This window comes from Amphiprion ocellaris, chromosome 23 (assembly GCF_022539595.1).
Source record: "Amphiprion ocellaris isolate individual 3 ecotype Okinawa chromosome 23, ASM2253959v1, whole genome shotgun sequence".
Classification (NCBI taxonomy): domain Eukaryota; kingdom Metazoa; phylum Chordata; class Actinopteri; family Pomacentridae; genus Amphiprion; species Amphiprion ocellaris.
This window is the reverse complement of record NC_072788.1, coordinates 10969949-10983298: the sequence shown is the minus strand read 5'-3', so window position 1 is coordinate 10983298 and position 13350 is coordinate 10969949. Positions and strand designations below refer to the sequence as shown.

The window sequence follows — 13350 nt, the reverse complement described above, 5'->3', positions numbered from 1 at the left end:
TTGACTGTGTCACTTGCACTTAACTTTCTCCATCACTCATTTTCTTTGATGCCTGTCACTAACATGACTTACGCCATTTACAGCTGACTGTTTTTCTCCTCATCACTGGTATTTATTTCTGCCGTGTCCCTCACTGCATGTTGTGATGTTCTTAATGAACTGACTCATCCATTTCATTATTTCTCTGGGATTCATTTCCCTCTGTCTGCATGCCATCGTGTTGATAAAAAAAACCAAATCAACCCATCTGCTGAAGATCTGTCAGCTCCGCTCAGATGTGTTAATGTGCCCTTCAGAATCAACTTCACTGTGGATTGTTTTGAAAGCGGGTTTGTAAGTGGGTGTCAGATTTGTCAGCCATCTTTTTGTTCATTTCTTAAAGCGAATTAGTCGTCTGCTCTTCAGTTAATAATAGATGTAATGGATCCTTCAAATTTGTCACACACTCATCAAACGCTATGTGATAGACGTCTTGATTTGCTCAGACATTTATGAAGGCAAACACCTGTTTCGAACAGTCAGATGTCAAGGGCCTATATATAATTCATTGACATCTCACCTTGGACTGTTGATCGGGAGAAAGCTGAGAAATAGAGTTCAGTGTTGCTGCAGTCTTGTGCGTGAATCTGACAGCGCAGAGAAAAACAAGCTTCTAAATGCAAATGAGCAGATTTAAAAGCAGCTATTTTGTTATTAAAAAAGCAGATAGATGTAATAGTTTCACTAGTTTGCACTTGAAAGCTTTATTTTTCGTGCATTGGCATGCAAACGTGTAATAAATAGGAAGATAATTGCTACTAAGATGGGTAGAAGAGTCTCTAAATATGGAGATTGTGAAATGTTAAGAAGTATTTGGTTCATTTATGCATGTGCATGTGTGTGTTTACGTGTATGTATTCAGAATTACATATGTCCCAGCTGAGTATCTGGAGGAGTACAAGGCCAGCCTCGAGCAAGCTAAAGACGAAGTTTTCTCTGAAGCAGCTCCTGTTCCAGCTCCAGCTCCAAAGTATGCACTCTTACACAACCACAGTAACTCTTATCATATAATTCTAGGTAAACTTAAAGATGCCCTGTGGAGATTTCTTGTAAACATAGAGAAAAATACTAAATTTATCTCCTTCTTTTGTATCCATGGCGTGTTTAGATGCAGGATTTTTGCTGAGCCATAGCCACGAAATGATTGTGCTATTCATGTTCAAAAGTATGACAATCACATCAGTCCAGTTTTTGACTTTTTTCTTCCGCTATTGCATTTTTAGAGATGTTCCGAACCTCCCTGAGCGTGAAGATGGAGAAGGAGAAGAAAGCGCCTCTTATAGCAACTGGAACCAACCAAGAAAGTGAGTATGAACACTGCATCCGAGCATCTTCCTCAGGTTTTAAGCGTATTACATCAGCAAAAACATCACAGCTTTGAAATGAAAATCATGAAAACCTAAAAAGTCGATATCGGTACCTTCCCCAGGGTGGAGCTATTCCGAGAGCCGGGTAAGTCTCTGGGGATCAGCATTGTCGGAGGCCGAGGGATGGGCAGCCGGCTGAGCAACGGGGAGGTGATGAGAGGCATTTTTATCAAGCACATCCTGGAGGACAGTCCTGCTGGACAGAACGGGACCCTGAAGACCGGAGACAGGATTGTGGAGGTAAAGGAATGTTTCAGGTCATAGAAATAGTCAAGTTTGTGGTTATTTGAAGCTAGCAAAGAGACTGGGATTCAGGTACACTGTAAAAAAAAAAAAAAAAAAGAAAAAAAAACACAAGGAACATTTTTAATCAATAGTTTTTAACTATAATTCTGCTGGTCAGTTTCCTGTTTTCCCCCACTTTAATTTATTTATTTTTCAGATTTTCCCTGTGTGTCTAACTTAACATAGGTTACGCAGAAAGTATGAATATACATGTTAACTGGAAAAATGAATAAATGAAAATAGCTGTAAATAATGTCTATATAAAAAATAATTTTTTGTAAGTGCTGATTTGTTGTTATTTCTTTTAACTGTTATTTTACTTTTCAAATTTTTTTGTAGCAGATAATTACAGATAATGTTTAACAAAACCACAGGGGAAAATAGACTAATTAGTATGTTACCTGTAGAAAAATAAACAAACTAATAAACAAACAAGAAAAAACCCTACCAAAACTGTAAATAATGTCCTCATCAGAAATCTGCAGTTTTGTAAGTGATAATTATTTATTTTATAATAGAATAATATATTTATTTACATTTTAATTTACAGTGTTCACTGTATTAAAATTATTATTATTTTAGAGAAATTTGACGTTATTTGAAAGGAAAATTATCTATAGCAAGGACTGAATAACGATAAATAATTATTATTGTTTTTCTTTTTTAAGGATTTTTACAGCTTTCTTAAATTGCTGATAATGTATAAATAAAACAACAGGCAAAAAAAGCAAAGATTTGCATGTTGACTTTGGGGAAAAAAACACCCAAAACCCCACCAAAATCCTACTTATTGTTCACATTAAAAATCTGTATTTTTTTTAATAGTAATCTATTCATAATATATGGCCATTAAATTACACTGTTTTGCTGTATTTAAATCAGCTTAAACATTTACCTTTTTTGCTGGCATCCTTCCTGCCAGATTTTAACATATTTGTTTTAATTTATTTTTAATTTTTTTTTGTTAATGTATCTTTTAATGGTGAATTTGATGATTCTTTTCCAGGTGGATGGAGTAGACCTGAGAGATGCCAGTCATGAGGAGGCAGTGGAGGCCATACGAAGGGCAGGAAACCCGGTCTCCTTCTTGGTACAGAGTATAATCCACAAACCAAGGGTGAGTCTGTTTATAGAGTCAAACCAATTGTTATTAACTACCTCATCATATAAAAGTCATCCTCACACTGTGACTTCTTTTTCACCTCATGTAAAAGTTAAGTGTATGTGCACAGGCCATTTAGGGCACTTTCAAAAGCCAAAATGTACAATATACAAGCCCTGTCTGTCGTATCAGGGTTGTTTGAATGTTGAAAGGCATTTTGAAATCTTTCATGAGAGGGACAACAAACCATGCATGGCATATTAAATAGATTAGCACATTTTAACCTTTAAGAGCAACACTCATTGAAAATCACTGTATCAACAACATCGTTTGTTGTTTGAAAGTGCCCTCAGGCCTTTAAAGCATAACTAAGTAGTTTCCTGCTGGGCCTGCGACTGGCATGGCTCCAGTGTCAGATCTCTCGTAGTCAGTCACTTTTTCATGCATTCTTATCTATGTGATACTCCCTCATGCTTTCCCTAACATTGTGGTTTCTCATGAAGCACGTAGCAACTCAATCTAAAGTAACACAGGCAGGAAAAGGACAATATGTCAGCGTTGTGAGCTTGTTTTGGCTCATCCAAGTGGCCGAAAAAAATCTGCTCTATTTGGCTAGTTGAATGTAACGTTATTCCAATAAAAATGCAAGAGACTAACTTAATTTGTCACCTTTAAAGCATGCTTTGTAACTTTTTTTGAGAAAAATTAGGAGTTAGGGTTGATATCATTCTCATTAATATGAAGGCAGCTAGCATGGAGTTAGCTAAAATTAGCATAATGACTGAGAACAAGGGTGAAATAGCTAGTTTTGCTCTATCCAAGGGAGGCTAAATCCTCCATCTGGTATCTCTAATGCTTATTCATTAATACAACTGATTTTGTTATATTTAGGCCAGTCCAGGCCAGGTATCTCCCAGTTTTTTGTCTTTAATCTAAGCTAAGCTATCCTTCGTCTTCACTGTTGCTTTTATTTAAACATGCTAACTAGGGATGTCCCGAGCCAATGCCATAAACCAGGATTGATTAGTATTGGCAGCAATTGCAGCCCAATCTTTGTTTACATCCACTGGCATATAGGCGTTAAAGAGGAAAATCAAAAATTGTGTTGGGATGTATAGCATATAAAATACCAGCTCTAGCCAGAGGACATTAAGCATCCTACTAGTCTTTGTCATGGTGTCTATTGCCAGCTAAAACCTCACAATCCTCTCTACTTGCCAACATAAACTGCCTGGAGTCCAAGTGCCCTTTCTGCAGTATCAAACAGTGAAACGATCCACCTAGTGACACAGCCAGGTACTATGGCTACTGTAGCTCTGGTCAGATATCATTAAGCATCACAGAAATCTTTTTCATGGTGGCCAGTTGCTAGCTAAACTCCCAAAGTGCTCTATTCTTGCCAATATGAAACTGCCCATTATGAGTAACTGCCACCTCTGGTTACTACAGTATCAAACAGTAAGAGGCTCCACCTGGTGGAAGAACCGGGTACTACAGCTAATCTATAGTACATTTTCTGTGCATGTAGAAAATAAAGGTTGTTTTTTTTCCCCATTGTTTGGAGCTTGTGGAGCCACAGTACATTCCATCCTTTTCACATTACATTTTAGCTTCATAACAAAGTTCATGACCACCTACGCAACAGTGAAGAACAGTTTAGATAGATTTTAATAACTTTAATGTACTTAAAGTATGTATTATCTACAGAAGTTGAATCAGATTGGGACTGAGATTGCATCAGGAGCTAATGATAATCGGGACAACCCTGATACATTCATGAGAATGGTTACTTACTCAAATTTGCAACAAGAAAGTAGTTCCACCAAAGTCGCCCTTTAAAAAAGTTACTAGTCCTTCAAGTGTTATTAAGCACCTTTAAACCCCAGTTGCTACATTATGAGTTGCCTCAAACCTGCATCTCTGTTCTTCTGCATGGCTTCTCTCAGCCTGAGTCAATATATAGCCCAGCTCCATCGCCTGCCAAAGAGAAACACGGCACCACTTTCACATGCATGCCACATCGCACATGTCAGGTAATCCGTCTTTCTCTTTTTTGGCTCTCTCATTTCTATTGCATCAGCTATCCATCACGCTTAATCTTGGTTGCATTATCTCTCCTGCCTCGTCTCTCTTTCTGTCTGTCAGACTGTTAGCTGAGTCTTTCTTTTTAACTGCGTCTTTGACTTTGATATACACATAATGTGTGCATTTATGGAAAATAAAGACAAAGTGGAACGGGAGATTCCTTCTGGGAGAAAAAGAACTGAGGGCTTATTTTAATATGCAGACATCCTATTCCATCTATTTTCTATCACAGAGTAATCTAACAGAGACATGAGCCACGAGGATGTTTTTAATCAGATTGTAAGCAAGTGGCAAAATCAATTCGGTCTCTTGCAACAGAGAATGCTTTGGAAAATCTGTGCGCTGAAGGTGTGTAATGCTGACATTTACGACACATCCAGACTAGATTCCTAATGCAATTTACCACAGAGGTTCTTGAAATGTCATTGCTGTCTCAATTCGACTTACGATATCAGGATTGCCAACTTTTTGTAGGGGAGATTTTCTCTAATACAGCTGGGATCCGAATTTGAGAGAAATCCCAATGAAAATTATAGACAGCAAATCCTGCAGATGATCTGTTCGGCTCCACTGTAGTAGCCGGTGATTCTGAAAAGAGAGTTAAAATGCTTTACTACAAATGAAATTTTGTTCATCTACACACCTACACAACCTTCACACATGAAAAACAACCAGTCTGGATGGATAATTACCACCAGAGGTTATTGAGAAAACTGTAATTTCACGTTGCCCTGGAGGAGAGAGTACAAGGCTGTATTCAGGAGATAACGATCAACCCAAATATGCCATCTGTTTCGTTGGGAAAATCATTTTATTAGTTCAATTTATCACTTTCTAAACACTTTAAATCCTGTCCTACAGTGAAATAAGATGTGTTTTCATTGCTATATCGCGTTGCCGTATTTTATTTACTTTAATTATTAGAAAGGTTGCTTCCCTAATAATGTCTCCACTGCATTTTCTTTGATGTTTTTTTGCTAAAAAATACCCAATAGCTGTAATTGAGTTCAAGACTCATCATGAGGATAATAATAAAATGATTTCAGTATAGTTTTTGAGCTGCTGACTTGTTTGAAATGTAGAAAAATACAGATCTGGATTTGGTTCAGTGCCACAAGGAAAACAAGTTTAGTGATTTCTCATTAATCCAACCTCCTACAGCCCTAATCAGATTAAAAAAAAAAAACTTGCATACTTACGGCAATACTATTATGCGGAATCTTTGTGCTAATTCAATGAAACGAAGTCCAACTTAGAATTTTTGGAGAGGTCTGTGCAAGGCGTGAGTTGGCAACCTTGAAAATACAAAAGCAAATAAACTGAATAGTGAGAAAATGATCATTTTTGATTGGATTATACGTCTCAGTAATGTCAGCAGCCACTTGGGAGCACAACAGCACAACCGTTCAGTTTCCCCTTTAAGTTTCAAATCCTTTCTGTTGTAATGAATAATCTGGAGGTAGCCTGGAGGAATCTTTGCAACATTCTGTTAAACTGTTTCAGAGAAAGAGGCTCCCTTTGATTTTTCTTGATGTAAAGGAAATGGCTGTCCTCAAGGAAACTGCTTGCTTTAATGATAATTCATTTAAATAAAACCTGAGGTGCTTCTCGTCTGCCCTCCATTTTTTTTCTCCTTGATGGCCTCCAATTCTATTTTGTTCAAAAAAAAAGAGGCTCACATTAAATAACGTTGTCAGCTTGTTGGTCTTCTGTTGCTTTTAGAAGCCGCCCCTGCCCTTTCTGCAGCTAAATAGCCACCGTGGGTTGAGCCTTTGCTGCACTAATCAAACCTACTTAGCACCTGCGCCCCCTCAGGTTAGAAATGCTACCCCACATCTGTCTGTCTGTGTGTCTGTCTGTTTGGGTGTGTCTTTCATTTGACCCGCATTGCTTTGACTTGTGAAAACTGAGCTGCACGACGTCATTTAAGAAGAGGTCGAAGGCGAACCTGCATGCGTGTTTGCAAACTAACAGGTTGAAATCTTGCAGGTTCACCAAGCAGTCAGGTAAAATTTCTGTGAAAAGCCTCTGCTGTGTTATATTAAGGTTTTTCCATATTTCCGTATCCGTACGCCCACTTGTCATCTCCTTCATCTGCTAGCATACGTTCAGTTTTACCTCTCCTTCTGTGCTTTTGCTTTGTCCCTCTGTTGCATCAAGCAGGAAAAAAAAAGAAATTGTACTTGAGGCTTTTATCGTAAGTGCTTTATATTTTCCTCCTGTCCCCAGCTTTGAAAGGCAATTTTTCCCAATTATCCCTCAAACATTGTCCCAAGTGCCTCATTGCCAGCCTGAGAAAGACAACTTGATTAGACAGTCGGCAGTCAACACACAAATACTGGAGAACTATAAAAACACCAACATCTTTCTCTTTTTTTTTTTTCCTTCAAGATTCCAGAGTATCTGGCAAAGCCTTTTAAGCTCCATCACTGGGAAGAAATGGTCAAGCTTGGACCGACATGTGGAGCTGGGCAGCTTTTTTTTCTCCCCCCCACAAAACACATCAATGTTTTGGCATGCTCGATTGCTTCAGTCTGGTTTTGCCAAAGCTGCAAGTTAAATAAAGAAGAAATGTGGATTTCTCTTCATTAGTAACATTTAAAAGCAGATGGTTTATCATAACATGACATATTGTGCACGGCGCTCGTTTTAGCCATTCAGAACACTTATGACTTTGTATGAAATTATTAATATTTATGGTTTACTGTCTGTGCGTTGTGCAGCAGTATGATACAGTATCTTTCACTATCTGGTGACATTGAAGTGGATATTAAGAATTTCCTCTCGGTGCGTGATGTAAATTAATTTGAAAGCCCTTATTGTTGCTATCTGGTGCAGAGTCGAGTGATTTACCTTCATGTCTGTCTTAAACATAACAGTCATCGATAACAGACTCTGGCGAGGAGCGAGCTGCAGCCGCAACAAGGGACAACAAGGACAAGGTTGGTATTTCCAATTGCCCTGCTTTGAATCAGTGTTGTTTTCTTTTCGTTATTTGTTCACAGTCAACTTTGGGAGGATGTTTCAAATGAAAGAGATGCCTTTTCATAATAAACTCAAGATATGTTGTCAGCTGGTTTATGTGTGTGAATAGATTGTTGTCTTCTAAAGTTGTCGCCCTTTTTCTCTTATCTGTAGGAGGGTGACAGTCACAGTAGACTTTACCTCCGACTCTCCCCAACTAACCCTTTCACTCCTACCCCGTTTAAGGTTTGTGGGTCTCTCTGGTGTGTCACTTTCCTCCCCTTTTACTGTGTATGCTTGTACAAATATGTTGATACACCCTGATACCGCTCATGTATTGGACTAACATGCTGTACATGCATACACCAGCCCTAACATCTCCTCTGTCTGTCTGAAAATCAGAAACATCGTTTGTCCTTCGCTTGTGTGTTTTTTTGTTTTGTTTCTTTGCAATAATAAAATAATCAATACTCACTTTAATTGTCGACAAAAGCAAACTAGATTTTCAGCTTTTGTATTTAAAAAGTGCAACAAATGAATAATCAGAAGTGTGATTTGTTGCTTCTGGTTTTCAGGTAAGTGTATATATGAATGCCTGCTGGGTGGATATTTGATTAAAAGGGCCAATTTAATGATAAATAATGGCAACCGTCAGTATTAAGCTTGAAAAGGCCTCTTGCCTGCTTCTGATTAAAGCCTCTGGCATACAGCACTTCCATATGCCTTCTGTTGATTCTTATCAACAGCTCTTATGTTGCCTTCCTGTTGCTGTAAACCTGATTTTAAGCTTTAAGCGCAGTGATGAAACCTTTTTTTTTCGCCTCTTTACCTTCTACTAATCCACTGTTTTGCCAACTCCATCTGCGGTGTGACAGCTGGCGAAGCGTGAAGCGGTAAAGACGTCTCCCACTAGCACTGTCCTCCCCCTGCCAGTGGTGCCCCATGTGGGAGAGACTGATACCGACACGCTGACAGAGATTCCTGGCGGACCTGCTGAGATGGTGGAGGAGAACAAGGAGGTGGAGGAGGAGGAGGATGAGTTTGGATACAACTGGAGTGAGTTCAGTTTGTCTTTTTGTAGATTTCATCAGGAAAAACTGTTATTAAAAAAAAAACAAAAAGGAAAATTTGGTTACAGATCTGTGTTAATAATAATAGTAACTTTTGGAGAATCATCAGAGAGGCAAAAGTGGAGAAGTACAGTTAAACATGTAAAAGATTTTCAAAATAAACCCCAACAACAACATCAAATACAATAATGGCCAAAAATGCCATATCCAAGTAAAGGGAAAGAACAAGTCGAATAGGAAAAATAAATTTAAAAAAATGGTGGAAAACTATAAACACAAGACTAAATAATAATAATAGTAGTAATAGTAAATATATAAAATAAATGCATAAATAAGAATTTATTTTATTTAAAAAAAAAAAAAATCTAAAATGGCATGTCTATGTAACGGAAAGAACAAGTCAAATAAGAAAAACAAAAAAATTGAATGGAAAACTATAAACGCACAACTAAAATTATGAATAGTAGCAGTTCTAGTAAATAAATAAGAAAATAGTAGTAAAGAAAATAGAAGATAAAACCATAAAGACAGGGCTACAATAATAAAAATAGTAGTAATAGTAAAAGAAAAAAAATATGTAAAGTATTTATTAGATAAAATAACCAAAAATGCTCTGTCCCAGTAAGAGAAAAGAACAAGTCGAAAAAAATAAAATACACGGTAAAGCCATAAAGACAAGGCTAAAAATAATAACAGCAGTAATAATAAATCATAAAAGTAATACATAATTAAAATAAATATGTAAATTAGTAAATAAATAAAGTGTAAAAGAGAATATTAACAAAAAACAAAAACAAGCAAAAAAAAATTACATAATAAAAATAGAGGACATCACACAAAAGCAAGCCTATAAAAAAAATCTAAAATTGGATTTAATAGAAGACTGACTCAGCAAGCCATGCTCCGTCACCCTTAGATTTTATTCTCGATTTTGAACTTTCTGTAATGTTGATTTGGGTGAATTCTTGGTGTGAATGTGACCTCTGATAGATATTAACTTGCATTACATAGTCCTGATCAACAGAAATGGCGGCGTATCTATTTACCTGCAGTAGGGTGCTGTAACACCAAACGCCCACTAGAGGTCCCCCAAGTTACATGTTTGCCTCTCCTGCCCATAAATCCATCCTGCAATAAATAGTCTGCAATAAAAGTGCACTGATTCACCTGCTCAAGGTGCTTGGACCTCCACGAAAAACCTGAAGGACTCGGTGTCCCAATTAGGCTATTATCATCCTGCAGACACTCTGAAGTCAAGTGTAGGATGTTCTCCAAAGAGAGCAAGCAATCAGCATAAAGGACAGACTTCCAGCCTCCAAACACCTGGGACTGTGGAGAAAATCTGTGTGTGTGTGCATGAGAGTGTGTGTCAGAGATAGACAGAGCCCATCCTGCGGGAATAAGATTGATGAGGTTGGGCCTGGGGAGGTGAGTTGTGGAGATTAGTACAGGACTGATGGTTCAACAGTGGCAGGGAGCCCAGAACAACAGGAGCCCATTGGTCTGAACAGCGGCTATCTAACACACCAGAGACGTGAGAGGTGGAGAGCCGACTGGAGTGAGAACAAAAGAGTCGAGATTGAGACAAAGAGATAGAAGGTGAAACCGAAATAGAAAAATCAGCTGACATTTCAGGCTTTCTTTTTTTTTTTTTATTTTTTTTTTTTTTTTAAACTTTTGGTGCCTCTCACTGCCCCCTTTTATGTGAGCAACATTACATGAACTGATAAGACAAACCTGTATTTGCAGCTTACATGCAACTTCCTCTGCATCTTTCAGAGAACGTCACCCAGCGCTATGGCAGCCTCCCAGGTGTCCTACACATGATTGAGCTGGAGAAAGGCAAGACGGGCCTCGGTCTGAGCCTGGCAGGGAACAGGGATCGCTCCCGCATGAGTGTGTTCGTGGTGGGAATAGATCCCAACGGGGCGGCCGGCAGGGACGGACGTATGGTGGTGGGAGATGAGCTGCTGGAGGTGAGAATGAGTTGTTAGCGATTTCTAATCTAGTATTTTACAATTATGTCAATGCTTTTCTGAGCAGTGTTTTCATATTCTGCCAGATCAACGGACAAGTGCTGTACGGCCACAGTCACCAGAACGCATCGTCCATCATCAAGAGCTCTCCATCCAAAGTCAAAATCATTTTTGTCAGGTAGGACAACACTTTTCCTTCCTATGAAAGCTATTCTGCAGGTATTACGGCTGCACGAAATTCCATTTTAGCATTTAGCTACAACTTTTTTGCTGCTTGATACCAAAAGAAAACTTGCATGGTTCTGATTTTCCATGACTAATCTGCAAGAAAATCTGCCTAATAGAACACAATTAACTCCAAATTAAGGGCTCTTGGATACATGGAGATTTTCTTTTTTAACTTGACTTCCAAAAGGGTCAGTTTGTTGACATGCAGGCTTCACATATGCACAGCAAAATGAGCGAGGAAGGGGAGTAAAACGCTGAACACAAAAGATTGGGTTGCAAAATGGAAATATTTTGGCTACAGAAAGGATGACATTGACCAAAAACAGGTACTTTGTCGGTAGCATCTCACAATTGTTGCCACTACACAAGGCAACACAACTAATTAGTCCGACCATTGAAGTCAGCAACGTAACGCTTTTTATGATAACCTGAAGACAAAAAACCTACTTCAAACAGCTTTTATTCAGCCTTTTTTTTTCATTTTCAATGCAGATGCACTCCCCTAGAAAATCAACTCAATCATTCTAGAATGAATAATTCTTTAACTGCAGAGATATCCAAGTATTTTTCATATCGCTATACAAAAATCACAGGAAAACCAAATGTCACAATGCCAGTTTTTCCAATATCATGCAGCCCCAACAGCCTCTAAATCTTATTAAATAGTCTATTGTAGTGCTGTTTAAAATCCAGTAGAGGGAGCTGTTGTAATTCAGTAAAAGGTTGCACTGAAAGGTGAAGCAAGACAGCTGGGACTAGTAATGAGTTTTGCACATATAATTCTATTGTTAGCTGCTGTTAAGCTGTTTGTGAGCTTGAAATTATCTTTGCACCATATTTTAAAGTGCTGTAACATACAGCACCAGTCAAAAGTTCAAGAAGCTCTGAGTTCCTGCTGAAAAGAAAATACACCATGCTTTAAAAAGAAATCCTGTTTTTATACAGTTCATATGTAGTCTGGAAAAAGGACATACCAGCTGAAATCTCACCACACAGTCAGACATGTTTGACCTTTAACCTTCCTTCAGTCTTCACCAGGATCACACTATTTAACCCCCCACTTAACTCACATCCTTTTCCTGACCCCTGAAAGAGACACTGTGATCAGCTCATGTAAATCACCGCTCAGCTGTCACAAAGCCAAGGAGCAGCTATGTTTTTCTTTCTTTCTTTTTTTTTTTAAACGCGAGTTACGACTCTCTGAAACAGGAACACGGAGGCGCTGAACCAGATGGCTGTGGGACCAGTGAGGGAGCACGAAGGAGACACAGTGGAGCCCCACACTGAGGTACAAGTCTGTTTGTGGCCACACACATAAATAAGAAACCACGTCGCACACATGCAGAAGCTCTCCATCGTCACGCTGCTATTAGACAGTGACGTTGAAGCTCCATAACCGGCCTTTAAACATTTAAACAAAACCATTAATTTCACGTCTCGCCCTTGTGTAATTTAGCCTGAATTGTTTTCATGTATGTAAGTCCCCTTTGTGTGGTCCTGGAATTCCCAAAAATCTCATGTCTGGTTGGAAGACACCCAAAAACCACAAACAGTAGTGTAGATGCACACAGTACTGTACTCCCACCAGCCAGCAGGTTTTATTTATTTACTTCAAAACGTCTGTCTGTTTCCTCACAGCCAGAAACAACTCCTGCTAATGGTGATGCTGATCCTTCAAAGTGTGTTCACCACATCATCAAGCTGAAGGTGAGATCCACTGGTCAAAGCACACATAATGTACAGGGCAGTCCCTTTGAATTAGCACATAAAGACATTAATAAGAAGAAAGTCTCGGAGGCAGTAATGAGGGAGGTGTGCACAAAAAAGCCCAATGGGGTATGAAAGAGGATGACAGACAGCGAGCACACAGGAGCAGTGAAGTTTGACAAGCTGCCAAGACGGAGAAAAGAGACCGAAAATTGTGAAATAAAAGGTTGAAGTAAACAAAACAGTGAGTGAATGGAGAGAAAAGTGAGTTCCAAAGGGACTTGAAGGTTCAGTTCACTCAGATAATAAATAAAAAAGGAGCAGATTTTTACCCTTTGTGTGGTCTACTTTCTAGCTATGCACAAAGTAGACAGAGATTTTCAAAGGTCATTGTTTGATGATGTGAGAATGAAGTTCCATTCAGTATAGGAGTGGAAGCAGAAGTCTGAGCCGTGGATTTCTCACAGCCTCAGAAAGTCAAAGAAACTCTCTACAAGAGCAACATGATTTGGAGGGGGTTTAGGTGA

The 13350-nt window shown here is 38.6% G+C and overlaps 1 protein-coding gene across 14 annotated transcripts in view; it reads left to right on the top strand.

Moving 5' to 3' along the window:
- Positions 1 to 13350, top strand: part of LOC111564119 (multiple PDZ domain protein) — a 55174-nt gene that overhangs the window by 29795 nt on the left and 12029 nt on the right. For 8 of the 14 annotated variants that reach the window (XM_055007660.1, XM_035945085.2, XM_035945092.2 and 5 more), the window contains 13 exons: positions 902 to 1009; positions 1263 to 1343; positions 1469 to 1646; positions 2698 to 2808; positions 4740 to 4826; positions 6601 to 6693; positions 7758 to 7820; positions 8017 to 8088; positions 8718 to 8898; positions 10692 to 10888; positions 10975 to 11066; positions 12326 to 12404; positions 12755 to 12823. In XM_055007660.1, coding sequence (XP_054863635.1) covers positions 902 to 1009; positions 1263 to 1343; positions 1469 to 1646; positions 2698 to 2808; positions 4740 to 4826; positions 6601 to 6693; positions 7758 to 7820; positions 8017 to 8088; positions 8718 to 8898; positions 10692 to 10888; positions 10975 to 11066; positions 12326 to 12404; positions 12755 to 12823 — 1411 coding nt within the window. The remainder of the gene's footprint in view (positions 1 to 901; positions 1010 to 1262; positions 1344 to 1468; positions 1647 to 2697; positions 2809 to 4739; positions 4827 to 6600; positions 6694 to 7757; positions 7821 to 8016; positions 8089 to 8717; positions 8899 to 10691; positions 10889 to 10974; positions 11067 to 12325; positions 12405 to 12754; positions 12824 to 13350) is intronic. The other 6 variants (XM_035945088.2, XM_035945090.2, XM_035945086.2 and 3 more) reach the window with 6 other exon arrangements.